The sequence below is a fragment of the Bactrocera dorsalis genome, chromosome 5 (assembly GCF_023373825.1).
Source record: "Bactrocera dorsalis isolate Fly_Bdor chromosome 5, ASM2337382v1, whole genome shotgun sequence".
NCBI lineage: Eukaryota > Metazoa > Arthropoda > Insecta > Diptera > Tephritidae > Bactrocera > Bactrocera dorsalis.
The window spans coordinates 65,717,944-65,736,402 of NC_064307.1; the positions used below are offsets into that span (position 1 = coordinate 65,717,944).

At 39.6% G+C, this 18,459-nt stretch overlaps 1 protein-coding gene across 4 annotated transcripts in view; it reads left to right on the forward strand.

The window, feature by feature from the left end:
- The first annotated feature begins 3,427 nt into the window (after nt 1-3,427).
- LOC105225957 (uncharacterized) overlaps nt 3,428-18,459 on the forward strand; it is a 51,944-nt gene continuing 36,912 nt past the window's right edge. For all 4 annotated transcript variants that reach the window (XM_049457665.1, XM_049457664.1, XM_049457666.1 and 1 more), the window contains exon 1: nt 3,428-5,973. In XM_049457665.1, coding sequence (XP_049313622.1) covers nt 3,732-5,973 — 2,242 coding nt within the window. In that variant the 5' untranslated portion in view covers nt 3,428-3,731. The remainder of the gene's footprint in view (nt 5,974-18,459) is intronic.

The following is an 18,459-nucleotide window of genomic DNA, read 5'->3' on the forward strand; positions in this document are numbered from 1 at the left end:
TTTATGCAAAGTTTGTTTATTTGTTCTTTTTGCTTTTCTTTGTCTCTAAAGCGGCTTTCCTTGAGTTTACTAGAATTCCAAAAGAAAAAATTAAAATAATTTTGTAAGCTTTCCTCCATTCACTCTGCACTATAACTGCTGCTTACAACATACGAACTTTTTCTTTTCTTTCCTTCTATGCATACTTTTGTTCTTTGTTATTGTCTTACACATGCTCTTCGGCGTTGTTATTTGCATTTTAATTATTCGCAAGCGATTTCGATCAATTTTCACATGAACTGATGAGTGACTGTTTCGATTCACAAACATTTAATGCCGCTATGTGACTCGGGCAGCCGCCACCCGCGCACGTGCTGCGTTATCTCGCATTTGCGCTGCAAAGTACATTCAACTTCCTAACTGTCTGTTGCACGCACACATAAATAGTGACATACAAACATAAATACATACATATATACACACATATATACATACATACATACATTTATACATACATCCATATATACATATATACATAGTGTATAACTTCACTCAGTGTTTTATTACTTAAAGTGCTTCTGTTATGTCAGCTAATCATGATCAAATGGCTTAGATGATTACATAAGCAGCAAGTACTTATGTAATGCAGCAGGTATGCCGCATCGAATTCTCTCAACACTGTTAAATTGGCATATTCTTACGCATAGCAGCGATTTTGCGCTGACATGCAGCGGCGGTGTCATTGCCATGGCTATCGGCGCGCCTGGCGTTCATCATAATCACGAGCGTCCTTATCATCACCTCCGCACCGGTCGCACTCAACGCACATAAACCACAACATTTTACCACCTGGTGTGGGACATTGCCATTGCTACCGGCAACGTCAACGTCAACGCTGTGGTAGCGTTACCACGTAGCGTTGAGCGACCGAGCGACCGACCGTCAAGACGGCCACCTGCTTTGGCGGCAAAACTTCTGCGTGAGACCTGCGTGCTGCTACGTTTTTTGCTTCTTTCCTACGCTTGGCCACACGCTAAGTGTCAGTTTACTGTTTGTTCTTGCTGTTTGTAGTGTGCCATTCGAGCGCTTACTTGCTTCATTTAAATTTTTGGTAAATTTATGTTTGCCTACACATATTTACATATCGCGACATGTATGTATGTATGTATATGTATATGTGTCTCCTATGAATCAGCTAAGCGCTAACGTAGGTCCCTATAATTATAGTACACACTGTGCCGTTGAGTTTTGCATTGCTTTCTCGTTACTGTTGTTGTTGTTATTTTGTTGCTGTTGCTGTTATTTGTGCTCCTCTTATGCCGACTTCAAGTACACGCTCGCTTATTGCCGCGCTGTGCGGCTCGCGCGAGCGCGCTTATTCTAGTTCGCCAGCCTCGTACGCGTCGCCAATTTTTGCCAATTCATGCTTTGCCCGGCTTTTAACAGTTATTAATTGCTTGTAGCCAATAAATTGTGTACATGCAAATTCCGCAGTGTCTTACCTCGCTCGTACCTCCTGCGCGCGGTCCGTCGTACGTCCACAGTTAACATTTGCAATTCGTTTAGTGCGCGGTGTTCAGGCAAATTTACGGTTGGTGACGATCTTTATTTGGTCGCCGCTGTGCCAAATTGCGTGTTCCTCATAGCCAAACGGGAAACATTGTCGGGTCATTAAAATTTTGATTCATTATGGATTCAAACACATTAGATTCGTTGCTATTTTTGACGCGGAAACGTAAGTAAGACACGCCGCTCCACGCGGTGCGCTGATTTATGGGGATCATAGGGAGACTTAAGCAAATTGAAATGGTGTGTAGTTCTAGGAAGGTATTGAGAAGGCTTGAATGAGTTGTGTGGTGAACGAGATACGGGTTGGGAACGCAATATGGGTATAGCGCAGGCAGAGGAAGCATGAAAAACGCTGTTGATATCAAGACAAAAACTTAATTGCGGCTCACCGAAACTAAAATATACTTCACAAATGCATTTCTTGTAGCATGAAAGGCTATAAAAATATCATCTCGTTTTTGAGCTGACAGTTTGTATGGCAGCTATAGGTTAAAGTTGGCCGATCTGAAAAATTTTTTTTGAGATTGTAACGATTTGCTTTGAATAATCATCTATGCTAAATTTAGTGAAGATAACTTGACAAATAGAAAAGTTTTCTTTACAAGGACTTGTCTTTGATCAGTTATTTTGTATGGCAGCTATATGCTATACTGGTCCGATTTGAACAATTTCTTCCGAACTTTAACTGTTGTATTGGATAATCATTTGTGCTAAATTTAGTAGAGATAACTTGACAAACAAAAAAGTTTTCCTTACAAGGACATGTATTGAAGCGTACAATTTGTATGACAGCTATATGCTATAGTGGTCCGATCTGAGAAATTTTTTTGGCGATTGTACGGTTGTATAGGATAATACTCGACGCCAGAGTTCGTGCACATATATCGACAAATAAAAAAGTTTTCCTAACAAGGACATGTGTTTGATCGTTCACTTTGCATGGCAGCTATATGCTATAGTAGTGCGATCGGAGAAATTTTTTTGAAGATTGTACAGTTGCCTTAGACCATAAAGTGAGCTGAATTTCGTTAAGATATCTCATCAAATGAAAAAGTTTTCCTTACAAGAACTTGATTTTAATAGATCACTTTATATGACAGCTATATGCTATAGTGGTGCGATCTGAATAATTTTTTGAGAGATTGCACCATTAGTATAGAAAATAACGCAAGCTAAATTTGGAGAAGATTCGTCATCAAATGAAAAAGTTTTCCATATAAGTACTTGATTCCGATCGGTCAGTTTGTATGGCAACTATATGATATAGTGTTCCGATAACTACATTTCCGACAAGTGATAAGCACTGTGAGAACAAAAGAACGTGTGCAAAATTTCAGATCCCTATCTTAAAAACTAAGAGACTAGTTCGCGTATTTACTGACTGGCGGACATGGCTTAATCGACTCAGTTCATAGTGCTCCATCGGAGTATAAAAATTACTCTGCCGTTTAGAAGTTTTTAGGTTAGGTTAGGTTAAACTGGTAGGACAATAAGCCACGCATAGAACAGTTTTGGTTCTTTGCGATACTAGATGGAGTTGAGTTCCTAGGTACAAGAGGAGTAGTCGTCAGCTAGGACCTCATAGATCGATAAGCGTTTTGAACTCCCCAAAAATTTAATTTAATTTAAATCGGTCAATTTCAACCCCAGCCACTTCGAATTACAATATAAACTTTGCATAAACATTACAACTTCAATTAGGACTCATTAGCTACAAATTATCTTCCACTTGTATTTCAAAAGAAACCACAGCAACAGCTCAAACCTTCTGAAACTTGGTTCGAAGCAGACATCTGCAACACCATACAAGTTGCAACACAATTGGCCAAACACCAAGTTTCGACGACAAGACACCAAAGTTGCTGGCCACAGTGCAGTAGACCAAACGCGCACAACACGCAGACAGTCTGCGGCAGTCGAGCGAAGTGAACGGACGTGTTAAGCGGATTGCGCACGAACGTTGGCGGTTAGAGCGCAAGCAATTTGAACGCGACCAAGTAACGAGTGCAGTTAAATCAAGTTAAACGGTGCTTACGATTTACGAAAAATAAACGTGCGTTAAAGTGAAAAGAAAAAAATATATTCTAATTCAGTTGGCAAGCGAATTTAGTAACTGACAACCGAAACATAATATTTTTTTAAATAAAAAGTAGTGTAGTTCACTTGGTGCTGTGTCGCCTTGTATGTATGCAACCGATGCAACGACAGACTGTGTGTGCGCGCAGCAACAGTTGGGCATGCTCCGTCGAGTGGCACGGTCGTTAGACGGCTGCCAGCACGAGAACCTAAGTGAAAAGCCAACGCCGAGCGCGTATGTGAATGTGCCAAAAGAAAACGTGTGCAAAACCGCGCGGCATGCCATAAAGAAGAAAGTGACTAGCCGCCAGACGGTTGAAACGACAAAGCTCAAGATGACGCACGCGATAAAGGTGGTTCCGCAAGGCGGCTCATGGCAGCGCGCCATATGGCCCATGACCTTGCTGTGCTGGTGTTTTATTATATTAGGCAATGCGCCAGCAAATGGGCTGAACTACGTCGATGACACGACCGCGAGCGCTGAGTTGAACACGCAAGCCGGGGCTCGAGCTATGGGCCTCTATGGGGCACGCGAACCGCGTTTCGGTGATCGTTTGCTGCCGTTGCGCAAAAAGACCGGTGCGATAGTAAATGTGGCGGCGCCCAGTCAAAGGCAAGTGAATAGTATTTTGAGTAAAAGTAATTATGTGGTCAGTTACGCGAGTGCGAATACAAATAACGCGGCTACAAGTGCGAAAGTTGCGGCACGTGCCGCAAACACAAACACGACTGCTGAAGTGAATGTAGCGCGTAATAACAAAGTGGATGTGAGTGTTAGTGTTGAGCCCAAAACTGATTTGTACACCATGGAGGTGCATCAAGCTGACTATACAGCAGCGCCAGTGAGCGCAGAACGTCGCGGCAAACAGCTGAGTCGACGCGAGGATACCAACATCGGCGGGCTGCTGCTAGACTCGACTACTTTCAGCAGTAAGGACACGAATATTTCGAAAGCTGATCGCCTGGTAGTCATGTCCACCGAGTTCTTCGTAGTGCCAACCAGCACACCACTACCAAGCAATGCGTACCCAACGAGACCGCCAGCACGTACAGGCGCTAAGGCAGCAGTACTACCTGACTATATACAGCCACCGTCCGGTGTACCGACTGCGGGACCACGATCGGTTTTGATCGTAGCGCCGCGGCCGTTGAACACCTCGAATGCAGCGAATAGCGTCAGCGCGGGTTTGCCACCGTCCATAGTGCCCACACATCTGCCATTCACTGGGCTGCGAAAGGAGCCTTGGGTGGTGCCCGTGCTAGTGTTGGCCGCACTGACAATGCTAATGATGACAGCTTTTGAGATTTTTGTGCTGTTCAAGGCGTGGCGTACATCACCTTCGCGCCGTCATCTGTTTCTCGGTCAGATGCTACTGTTGGGTCTGTTTGCTTGTGCCGGACTCGGTGCCGTGCTAACAGCGCAGCCCTCATTGCTCAGCTGTGGCGCAATACGTTTCGGCGTGGGTGTTGCCTACGCGCTTGTCTTTGCCGCACTACTCGTCAAGTGCGTTTTCCTCATTAGTCTCAATGGTGGTGTGTATCTACCGGCACCCTATCAAGGATTGCTGTTGCTCTTCGCCGTGCTCATACAAGTCGCCATAGGCACACAGTGGCTACTCACACAACCGCCGGAGATCTATACGCAAAGTGTACCCATACTTGGTAATAGTCTATTGGCACCTACTGTAGCTTCCAGCAGCGCCACATCTGCGGCGCATACCTTCGCAGCGCTTTTTCAACCACACAGCGCTACAGCCAGCAATGGGCCGTCCGCAGCAGCGCTCGGCTCCAGTCTCGGCTCGGATCTGTATGCACGTATCACTGCAGCCGGTACGATGCTGATACCGTTATGCAAAACACAGTTCTCGGAGCTGCTATTTTCGCTCATCTACATTGTGTTTCTGATTGTGTTCGTCGCTGTGTTGGCCATCAAATCGCGCGGCATACGCGACAATTATCGCGAGGCCACCTACATTGGTTTGGCTATTGGCGGCGCTATACCCATTTGGTTGGGCTGGATGCTGTGCGGTTTGGCGGTGGCGGATCGCCATAAGGATGCTTGTATTGCTTTCGGACTGATAGCGACATCAGCAACTGTCTTTCTAGTTATGTTTATGCCGAAAGGTCGTCAACTGGCGGCTATGGGCAAGGAGGGCCTCTACGTGGAGGATCGTGAGGAGCAGTTCAGCTCGCTGAGTCGTGCTGGCTCCGGTTACTCACCCTCATTCTTCCACTTTAAGCCGATCAAGTACGGAGTAATGGGCGGCGGCATGCAGAATTCGGCAACAAATACGGGGAACGGCGCCAGCATGAAGCACTGCTCGAATGGTCTGGGCGGAGGCGGCGGAGGTGAGTGATATGTGCAATAGTATACTTTTAGTTTAAGTGTGGTTAATTATGTGTTTTGGGTTCATGAGATTCATCACAGCAGTACGTGTGTTTGGCGCATAAAAAACATTTTTTTTTATTAGTTTTTAATAAAAAGAAAGTAGTAAGTAGTAGTCTCACCGGAGCTAAGATTCTCTTGAGTTGCCATTTTCTAACCGACTGATTTATAGCGTAAAATAGTTACTGGTTCCGGCTTTGACTCCATTGTGTTTCACCAACACTGCGATAGTTGCGTTTCCTCTGCTAGGTTGGGTTAGGTTGGGTAATATTATGCGATCGATCCTAAGGATTTCATAGAACGCCGGTCTGTCCTTTAGTTGTGTTTTCTCTACTGGTTTAGATTAGGTTATGTTAGCTTAAGAGATCGATCCTAATAAGGATTTCATAGAACATTGTTCCGTGTTTCCACTATTAAGTTAGGTTAGGCCAGGTTAAGATATCGATCCGAACATAGATTTTATAGAACACTGGTCAGTATTTTTCCTTTACGAGGTGAGGTTGGGCTAGATGAGGTTAAGAGGTCGATCCTGACAGGGATTTCATAGAACTCAGTCCGTACGTTTTCTGTACTAGGTTATGTTAGGTTAGGTGTGATTACGAGGTCGATTCAAATAGGGATTTCATAGAATGCCGGTCCGTGTGTTTCCTCTACTAGGTTCGGATAGGTTAGGTGAGGTTAAGAGGTCGATCCTGACAGGGATTTCACAGCACTCAGACCGCACGTTTTCTGTACTAGGTTATGTTAGGTTAGGTCAGGATAAGAGATCGATCCTAACAGGAATTTCATAGAATGCTAGTCCGTGTGTTTCCTATACTAGGTTAGGATAGGCTAGGTCAGATTAAGCGTTCGGTCCTAACAGGAATGTCATAGAATGCCGGTCCGCACCTCTGTGATTTGGGTTGAGTAAGTTCAAGTTAAGAGGTCGATTCTAACAGAGATTTCGTAGAATGCCGGTTCGTCGTGGTTCCTTAAATTCCTAAATATTAGATCATAGGATCTTTACAAATCGACAAAGCGATTCAAGTCTATCACAAAATTGTTGATACGGCTAATGTCTGTTTCGACTATGTCTCCTGGTTCTTCCAAGGTAAGACTGCCGGGAGGTCTGAACCTCAGCCTTCCAAAGGCTATTCAATGAAACAGAAAGTGGCTGGATTTTTGCACTTAACCTTCCCCTATACAATTCTCGTGGTACGTCGAAAGTAAGACTGCCGAGAGATATCACCTTCAGCCTTCGAAACGCTGTACTATAAAGTTTAAAAAGGCTGGATGTTTCCACCTCATCTTCCTCTTTGACAACTTGCATCCCACAAGCATTTAGCCTACTAGACTAAGTTTAGTAAGAACCTCAACTACTGCAGTAAGATGAACTTTGCTAAGGGCAAGTAGTTCAGAAGATTTTCTGCGATTAACTTTAGGCCAAAAGGATCTGCTGTCGCACTGGAACTGATTGTGAATATTCAACTCGGTCCCATAACGATGTGTGCCGGGTAAGGATACCGCCTCTGGCTAAGTAATCGGATCTGCTGCCGCACGGAAGATGGTCGTGGACATCCAACTCGGTCCCAGCTTTGGCTAGCTTATTGTCTTTGCTGTTCCCAGAGATTCCGCTATGACCAGGCGCCGAAATGAGTCTGTTGATGAACAGGCTTGATGATACTTCTAGTGAGAACAGACACTCTTTGACTAGCTTTGATCGCATAGTTATCGAGATTTCACTCTACTAGCTTAAGGGAATGTTTTCAGTAATAATTCTTGACATTTCGTCCTATGCGGCTTGAGGAACAAAGAGGTTAGGTGAGCAGTAGAAAACTTCAGTAACCGCCTGTGGGTTTTACCATAATTATTTTTATGCTCTCAGCTTTCCGGACATAAGTACAGTGTGGTGAAAAATGTGAAAAATGAAAGTGCGCGTAGATCTTTACTTTCCAACAGTAAATCGCATTAGCGGAAAAAGATTTTACCATACAATGCTTTCGCGTAAGTAGCACGTACTCGACGCAAAGCCACAACCGACCGAGCAATGTCTAAAAATCAACGCGAAACTGTGCATGCAAAGCATAAAAAAAAACTCTGAAAATAATCAAAGGCAATAATAACAACAAAACAAAATGTTTGCAAATTGCATGGCGCATTTTCTTTGCTGCCCCTTTTGGCCTAACTGCAGCTTTAGCTAATTCCGCTGATGCTTGCATTATTCAAATGCGCCGCGCGCTTAGAAAACATGTCACTCACATGTTGCGTCTACGTCAAAGCGCAGCGTCGGGCGCCTCGTCAAACGAGAGATTTTGCTGTCGGCAAGACGGCAAGTCAGCAAGCAACAATAGCAACAAATGCGTTTGTTGTTGTTGTTGTAGGCGCATGCATGCGTTTTATTTTTTATTTACATGTGTCTTTTGGTACACACACTGTGTTGTTGTTGACTTGACTGACTGCCGCGTTGCCAGCGCAACCAAGCATAGCCGAGCGGTAAATGCCTGCGCAGAGACGTGTGTATGTGTGTGCAGTCATAGAAGTGTGTAATTTGTATGCGTGCGTGCGTTGCCTGGAAATGTGCGCTTTTCCGCATTTTAAAGCGTTTTCCCACTCCACACACACGCCCATGCACGCTCCAATGAGGCTTAGTGTGTTTGACAAAACTATTGCCAAGACGCTGAGTAAGTGTATATATATGCTTTGCTTGCATTCAAAGCGCGTCATTTCAATTCCGCACACAGTTGTGCCCCTCTCCACTTGCCTTTCAGTCCGCTGCTTGGCGTGCGTACACAGACTACAAGCCAATTGCGCATGCGCGGTAACCTTTAATTATAATAAATGAAAGTATAAAGAAAGATACATACGTATACATGTGGCTAGCAAAGAAAATGATTTATTTTTTTCTTTGCGTATTTAACTAGCGTTTTGTGCGCGCAAACATGACAGCTGTCATGTTGTTTGTAGATTTTGGTTTTTAATTTTTTTTTACTTTTCCACATCAGTCTTTCAAAAAACTTACCTTCTTTCGTTCGTTTTTAAGCTTTAAATAAATATAAATTAGAAAATCTGCTTATTTTATCAGCGTTCTACATTCGCCTGAAGTTGTGCGTAAGTTAAACCGCGTTGTTGTTGCCTGTTCTTGTTATCGCTAACTGCACGCCTGAGATTAGTTAATGAGTCAAAGACACGCATGAATACCAGCAAAGCAGCAATGTTTGTATTCGTGCATGAAAATGGGATTTATATATGCTCAGCGCAGAGATTGTGCAATAAAAATTAATAAAAAGACAGTGCTTAAGCTTTGTGTTGCGCTTGTTTGCTGTCTCATTATCTGATTAAGTTTTTGCTAAAGCAAAAATCGTTTCTGTTTTTATGGAGCCCTTACAAAAAAGTTCATATACAAGCAAATAATGCTAACTTCGGCAGGACTGAAGCTATAATACCTCTAACAGGCTCAATTTTATTATATAAATATACATAAATAGATCTAACATATGTATGTATGTGGTATACCCTGAATACATACTATATAGTATCTTGATCGTTTACCATTTGTTCGGAGCTTGCAAAGGTGCCTTTGAAAATATTCCATACCAAATATCTTGAAGACATTTTGTCAAATAAAAAAGTTTTCCATTGAAAGACTTGCTGTTCCGATATCGGCGGTTTTGATAAAAAAAAGACAAAGACTTGTGTGATTTCAGATCAATGTCTCAAAAACTGATGGACCAGTTCGTGTTCAGTTCGTTCACAATTTATATATGTACAACCTTTATAAAGTCTCCAAAGTTTCCTTCGAGGTGTTACAGACTTCATGGCAAACTTAAAAAGAAAGATTTTAGTTAATAATTCCAAATTAATTATGTAAAGAAGCATGATAGCAATCAGGTCTTATGAAAAACCATCTAAGCAAGTGCAGGTTTTTAAAGAGTGTGCAATACATCGAAAACAGTCCGATCCTTAGGAGAATATTCTAGTCTAGAGGCATGAATTTCCGATAATTTTTAAGTGTCGTAAGAAAAAGCGAATAGCAATTAGCCGTCTGCAGCATAATAAAGCAGCGGGGGTCGATGGATTGCCAGCCGAGCTATTCAAACACGGCGGCGAAGAATTGATAAGATGTATGCATCAGCTTATTTTACAAATAAGTCGGACGAAAGCATGCCCAACGATTGGAATTTAAGTGTGCTCTGCCCAATCCACAAAAAGGGTGACCCCACAATCTGCGCCAACTACTACGTATGATAGTACGGTATAGTTGGAAAAAATGATTTCACAAAACGGCGGCTGCCCGAAAAAGAGTAATTTCTTACTATCTTTTTTGACTGTTTCGAATTTAAAAAAAGGAAACATTGAAATTTCAGAATATGAATGATTTCAGACATAGAGAAACTTTTCAAAAAAAAAAAAAACTCTAAAAATTGAAGTTAAATCGATCAATTAAGAGCCTGAAAAATCGTGGGTAGCGTTTTAAGAAGACAGTTTCAATTTGATTTTTTTATTGCTAGAAGAGTACGAGTATACCGCCTTAAATTGGCTAAAAGTAGAGAGAAAGCAAGTGTTTGGGCTTGTTGAACAAAATTGGGCTGGCTTATAGCAGAGCTGGTTGAGGCAAGCTTATTTAGTTGGAGTAAAAAATCTGATATTTGTCGTCATAAATAGCATTGAGAAGAATCATCATAAATTTAGAATTCTGCGGAAAAAATTTTAAATTTTCATTTTTATATCCTGAATATGAACTATAAGTTTACCACGAATTTTGTTTTGCAAGTGCAAGTAGTGCCTACTCTCTCGGAATGCTCAAAGCAACTTAGCTTTCTAGATGAAACCCCAACCTAAACCAGAGCTGTGCTAATTAAGCTCTCGTCAAATTACAGTTAATGGGTCCTAGACTTACTTCGCTCAAAATAGACTCATTAGAGCTCATGTTTTCAGCATGACAACAAAAGAAAGTGCTCTCATCTCCAACGATTTGTCACATGCCTTGTTTGCAAAGAAAATATTTGCACGATTTGCACATAAAGACGCCAGCGCAATAACAACAATAAGTAATATAACATCATTAGCCAGCACAAACCCACACGGGCGCAATATAAAACCTTTGTCTCTGCTTTTAATTTATTTTTGGTTTATTTTCTCTGCGCATTGTTCATTGTTTGGCGTGAATTGTGTATTGAAAAGCGCCATGGGATTAGCGTGCCAATCAGAAAGCTGTCTTAGCGAGCAGTCGCAGTCCTGTTGTTATTGTTATGTTTGCGTGCGTCACGGCATTGTTAGCAAAGAAACTCAGGCATTGTATGTAAAGCAATAAAATCGAAAACATAATCAATAAACTTGCCGAAGCGAAGAAGTAACGCTTTACACCCTTTATGCGCGCGCAGATTTTTAATACGTTTCTGACAAAGCGTGCAATTTTCGAAATTCCTAGTTGGTGAGGCGTGAAAAGTGGGTCAATGAATGCGTATGATTTCTCAGCGTTTTTGGCTTGGCGGGCAACTCTTCACAGCATATTTTCAATTTTAGCTGCTGGCCGCATGCTATACGCCGACTGCACGAATTCTGGGCGCCGAGCGAGCGAGCGTTTGAACAAATGCAGTTTTCACTTTCACAGGCGCCACGGCATGTAGCGCTGCGCGCGTTTCACTTCGTGTGCGCTGAAGCTGAAGTTGATGGTTGAAGTCAATGGAGAATAGCAATTAATGTTTAATTTGACAGCGAAGAAGCGACGCTGGCAATTGTTGTTGGCAGATAAGCGCGCTGCATTTTTAAGCCTTTGTGCTGAAGTTATTTCGACATAAAGCGGTATTCATGATTCATAACAGTATTTGTTTTGAATTGTTTTTTTTTTTTTATTTTGAGTTGTTGCACCATTTTCACTTCAAGGTCAGCAAGTCAATTCCAGCGGCTTTGGCTATAAATCAAAAGCTGTAAAAATTGTTTAGCGCCAGTTTTACAGTTTCAATTGAAATCGTGCACATTTTTTTTTTTTCTAGTTCCAATTGAGCTAAAGAAAAGATGTTAGGTTAGGTTAGGTTATGTTAAGAGAACGATCCTAGCATGGAACTTGCTTAGCTAGCTCAGAACACAGCTTCGTTGGTCGCACAGTTTCCATGTTCAAATGAAGCTGAAGAGGGAACGTTATGTTAGGTGAGGTTTGGTAAAAAGTCGAACCAACCAGGGAAATCACTGGGCTTAGAATCTTGATGATACCTAAAAATCCTATACAATTGAACATAAGACCCTCAAAATTTGAAAAAAAAAAAAACAATTTGAGAACATAACTAAAGACTGGGTGTTGGGTTAGGTTATGTTAGTTGAGGTTATGTTAAGAAGACGGTCCTAGCAGTGACCTTACTTGCTTAGAACACCGCTCCGTTGTTGACATATGTAGCCCCCATTCTTCAAACGGAGTTAAAGAGACAACATGCTGTTAGGGTATGTGAGGTTAGATAGGGTTAGGTTAGGTGAGGTTAAGTTAAGAGGTCGATCAAAGCGTGGATCGTACTTGGACAGCTTATAACCTTTATCGTAACCTATAACTTTCATATAATTGTTCATGAGAATCTAACAAATCGACAAAAGTGCTTACATAATTGTTATGTATTTAAATTATAAATTTATGATTATTTTGTAAAACGTTAAAGCACAACAGTTATAGCCTAATTAACGCAAATAAGCAAATAAAATGCACCTTGACCCCACAGTTTTGTAAGCTGAGCAGAAATTACTTAACTTTCATAAAAAATAATTTCAGCGCGGAGCTATTAAAATTATTAAAATAATTTCAAAATTCGACAAACCTTCGGAGCAACTCATAACAGACAATTTATTTTATGAATATTTTAAGTTTGTTTATGATTCCTTTAATTTGAGGAAATAATAAGCCGAGCTCCAAGCCAAAGTGTTGAAAAGACGAGTTGCTATCTTTTCGCGGCAACAACAAGTAGGAAATTGCTTGATCTCTAGCAGAAAACTTTTTCGTACTTGCTTTGGTTTAGTAAATGTGTTTTTTTTTTTGTGAGTTTTTTGTTTCTTCGTATAACCTAAACAGTTTATATTAAGTTTGGCACGGAGTGTGTAACACAAAGAAGGAAACGTAAAAGACTCTATAAAATGTACTTAGCCACGCATATTAGTACGAGTACCTCAATTTTTTAGGTATGAATCTGAAATTTTGAGCACGACTTTTTCTCATTGAGAAGCTGCACATTTGTCAGAGCCGCCGATAACGGATATATATAGCATATAGCTGCCATATAAACTGCTCAATCAGAAGCCAGTCCTTGTAAAGAAAACTTTTTTATTTGACAAGATATCTTCACAAATTTTGGCGAGCTTTATTACCTGAAGCGACGGTGTAACCTGCGAAGAAATGGTTCAAATCGGACCACTACAGCATATAGCTGCCATACAAACTGAACGATCGAAGTTAAGTCCCTGTATGGAAAACTTTTGTTTTAACCAATATATATTTACGAAATTTGGCACGGAGTATTATCTAAGGCAAAGGTATAATATTCGAAGAAATTATTCAGATCGGACCACTCTAGCATATAGCTGCCATACAAACTGAACGATCGAATTCAAGTTCCTGGATGAAAAACTTTTTTAGTTGGCGAGATATTTTCACGAAATTTGGCACGGATTAGTTTCCAAGGCAGCGCTACTATCCTCGAAAATTGTTTTTAGATCGAGCCACTATAGCCTATAGCTGCCATACAAAGTCATCGTCCAAAATCAAGTGCTTGCATGGAACTTTTCATATTCGTTAAGTGTATTAAAGGTTCGGTGTAATCAAAGTTAAAATTTTTTATTGTTTTTTTAATGTATTTTTTTCTCGGTTTAATTATTTTTTCATTTTTTTGCATTTCACAGTTATTTCAGTTGCGTTAATATGTGAATATAAAAGTTGCTAAATTGTTGCAACATGCGGCCGTACAACCTCAGACAATTAACAGCAAATGATGCGTATGTAGCTCTATTAAATGCTCATATTTTTCACTTATTAACTTTCTTCCCATTGCTTGAGCAAAAACAAGAAACTAAACGCAGCATGCAACAACAAAGCGGGAGACGCTACATAACTGATTGTGTGCTGGTTTTAATCAACGCAGATGCCTGTTTGTTTTTATTGTTGTATATTTTGCTTGTTGTAATGCTGTAATTTTCTGTGTGTTTTTAGTATTTTTTGTTATATTTTGGTTGTTTTTGTTGTTGTAATTTTTGTTGAATGTTTTTTATTTTTTTATATTATTGTTGTTTTTTTTGTTTTTTTTTGTTGTAATTTTTTGGATGTTTCCTATTTTTGTTGTTGTTTTTGTACCTTTTTTGTTTTGTGCTTTTTTCTTATTATCTATTTTTGTTCTTCTTTTGAGCACCTTAGCGTTTACCCGCTAAATAGCACAACAATTAACACGTAATTGTGTTGGCTGCCCCCTGCCATAGAGGAATTAAATGAAGCACACTTTTGAATTACAAAAAAAAAATAATAATAAAAATAAATAAAAAAATGAATATAAAAGCATTATTAAAATAATATTTTTTTTTACGTCTCGTATTTGTACGGCACGTAACGGCATATTGTTGTTGCTGTTGTTCTTTTTTATAGTCCAACAGCTCTGTCTTGCTTTTCCATTTAAGTCAATTGTTTTTTGTTGTTGCGTTGTGGTCATCAACGAAATTTTGCGTTTGCGCATGCGCAGCCACCACCGTACATTATTTGCTCACTTGCTGCCTTAAACGTCGCAGCAATTAATGTTTTGTTCGCATATTTGCTGTCTATTCATAGTTTACTGTTATTTTTTAAATTTTTTTGCAACTTTCATTACGTCACATTTGTATAGAAATTATATAATTTCAGTAAAAAAAGTTGTCAGTAAGAAATAAGATTCGGAGGAGTAGCATGCGACTACACTTGTGAATAAAGCATATTTGCACTTAAAAAGCACCAGCGGCCTAAAGTAAACTAACTGATGGAGACTCCAAGAGCCCATTATTACAATATTCCAAGAAATCATTAAGATCGGTCTACTATATCATATAGCTGCCATACAAACTAAAAGCTCAAAATCAAGTTCTTGTATGAACAACTTCTTTATTTGACAAGATATCCTCACAAAATTTGGCACAAATTATTATTTTAGGCATTTTTACAACATCCGAAGAGATGCTTAAGATCGGGCTACTATATCATATAGCTGCCATACAAACTGAATGCTCAAAATTAAGTTCTTGTATGAAAAACTTCTTTATTTGACAAGATATCTTCATAAAATTTGGCACAGGTTATTATTTTAGGCATTGTTACAATATTCCAAGAAATAATTAAAATCGTGCTACTATATCATATAGCTGCCATACAAACTGAGCGATTAAAATCAACTTCTTGTATGAACAACTTTTTTATTTGACAAGGTGTCTTCATAAAATTTGATGTGTATTATTACCTATAGTAGCGCTTTAATATCTGAAAAAAAATTTCCTGATCAGATCAATATATCACATGGCTGCCATACTACAAATTGAACGCTCAATAACAAGTTCTGCTATAGGAACTTCTTTATTTGTGAAGGGTAGCTTTGGTTAACGTTTTTCTTTACCTTTAATTTATTTATTTTAGATTTATTCGTAGAAATACTTCCTTAACGTTTTTCACTAAAATTTCAAACTCCAAAGGGAAGCTTTAACGTGCCTTAATGTGCCTTTTCGGCTTTGCCTCCACATTTTTTTAACTTTCAACCACAAATTATTTACGGTTGACATTAAGTGAGGGCTAATGTTTACACCAACGTACATACATACATGTTTATATGTGCACGAGCAAAAGTTCGCATTATATAACCGTTTTTATGCTCACTGCTTCACAATCCGGCAAGCAGCGCAAATAACTTTACATTTGCAGCAAAAACACCAAATTGTTTCTCATACTTTTGTTCACACTTCGAAATTAAGGCCGACCACGGTAGTGAAATAGTGCACAGAGCGTGGAAATGGCGCAGAGTGCGCCAGCAAAAAGCATTGAATGCATGTAATGCGCTTGTAGTGGTGCGCAGTGAATTTGGAGTCAGTGAAGTGCAGCGCAACAGGAAGACATTTGAAATGCATTTTGTGCGCCGCTGATGCAGTGAAACGGTAATAATGTAGCCGCTAGCGCTGCCGTTGGCACTTACGCAATTTTCGAAACTGAAAACCAAAGAAAAGTCTTCAGACACGAAACTGACGCGGCCAGCGTATCAGCTGAGAGGCAGGCAAATGCACTGCGCTGCATGAGCGAGCGAGCGTGTAGCCATTGTGACACAAGACAAACAGCAGACTGAATTACGAGCAGGTGGGTCGGTGGGCGTTCAACTCAGTTGCCTGCGCATTAAGCTGCCATTATAGCTCATTTGAGCATGCAGACATGACAGTTATGGCGGTTTTACTTTCCGTCAGACAGTTATTGTTTGCTACAAACAAATTTAAGTAGAAAGAGCAGCAAGAAATAATAATATAAATAATAAATAAATTTCTCGGGCTGCAAGCAGTCAACATGAAACGCTGGAAAACATGTGCAGTAAAGCGTGGTTGTTGTGCTACAACAACAATTTAGATAAAATATGTTATTTGTGGCACATTTCTTTGTGAATTGTTGCTATAACAGCAGTAGCTGTTGTGAAATTGTAGCTATTAGCTGCCAAAGAATATTCAGTTTTGTTAGAAAAAGCGCAGAAAAATCAAGTCCTTGTATGGACAACTTTTTTACTTGACCAGCTATCTTCACAAAATGTATCACAAATTAGTTCTACAGGACAAGCGTATAATATGCGAAAAAATTGTTCATATCAGACCACTATAGCATATAGCTGCCATACAAACTGAACGTCCGAAATTAAGCCTTTGTATGGAAAACTTTATTATTTCATAATGTATTTTCACGAAACTTTGGATGAATGATTAGCCAAAGCAACGGCATAATCTCCGAAGAAATTCTTTAGATCGGACCACACTAGCATATAGCTGTCATACAAACTGAACGATGAATATCCAGTCCTTGTATGGAAAACTTTTTTGTTTGAAGAGATATCTGCACAAAATTTACCAAGAATTATTGTCCAATATAACGGTACAATCAGCGAAGAAATTGTTCATATCGGACCACCACAGCATATAGCTGCCATACAAACTGATCGAACAAAATCCAATCCTTGTATGGAAAACTTTTGTATTTCGTAAGCTATCTTCACGAAATTTGACACTAAGTACTAACCAAAGCATTGCCACAATATCTGAAAATAGTTTTTAGATCGGAGCACTATAGCATATAGCTGCCATACAAACTCAACGATATGAATCCAGCCCATGTATGAAAAATTTCTTTACTTGATGAGATATCTTCACAAAATTTGGCATGAATTATTAACCAATATAACGGTACTATTTGCGAGGACATTGTTTGGTTCAGAGCACAATAGGAATCCGGATATCTTGCAGAAATGGATTATAATCATATTATATCTTATATCATAATAAATTTCGGTCACTTACCTTTAGTGATTAAGTGGTTAAAAGATCATTTGTTGTGCCTGAAAAAAGTAGTTAAATTATAATTAATAATAATTATTAGTGCCATTATATATGTAGCAAAATTCAATAAAATAATACTAATCGACTTCAGCATAACATCGGAGCTGATTTTCTAGCGCAATATTTGCATTTCACCGCAAACTCTCAAATCTCAAATCTCAAATCATGTAAAATAAAGTATATTTCACTAACTTATAACTCTGCTACTTCTCGTTTATTTCTACTTTGCGACAATTAGCGGTGAAAGCAAGATTCTGCGTAAACGAATTTGTATGCGAAGCCACCCTGTAGAAATATTGCGATTACTTAGTAATGGAAAGTTATGAAGCGTGCCTGTATTTTATGCCTACGCAGTCAAATAATGTATAATCTTGGGTAGTCGAAAAAGTCTTTTCGTATTTCTAAACAAACGGCAGCGAGCGAACCATTGTTGTGCTACGATTGCAACGACATTATTGACAAAATGCGAAAAGACTTTTTCGACTACCCAATGTCTGCATACACAAAATAAGTAGTGAATTATTTGAGGAAGTTTTCCTGCTCATAATAAAGTCAATTTGCTTATATAACGTTAAGGAACCCTTTCTGGGATAAAAACCATCATCCCGTTCAGTTTATTATTGCCAAAATTTCCTACTGGGTATATATTGTATGACATTGTGCTAATGTATGTGGAAAAAGAACGCTATGCAGATACTTAAGTGGGAAAACATGGTCGTTGAACTAGTTAAAATTGCTGTTGCATGCAGTAAAATAACAAAAACAGCAAGATTGTTGTCGGTCGCAATAAACATGTGTACAGCAACATGATGCTACAATGAAAGAAAAAATTGACAAAAGTATGAAAAATGAAATCAAATAAAATATACATACATATGTATGTCGGAATGTTATAGAAAATGAATAAG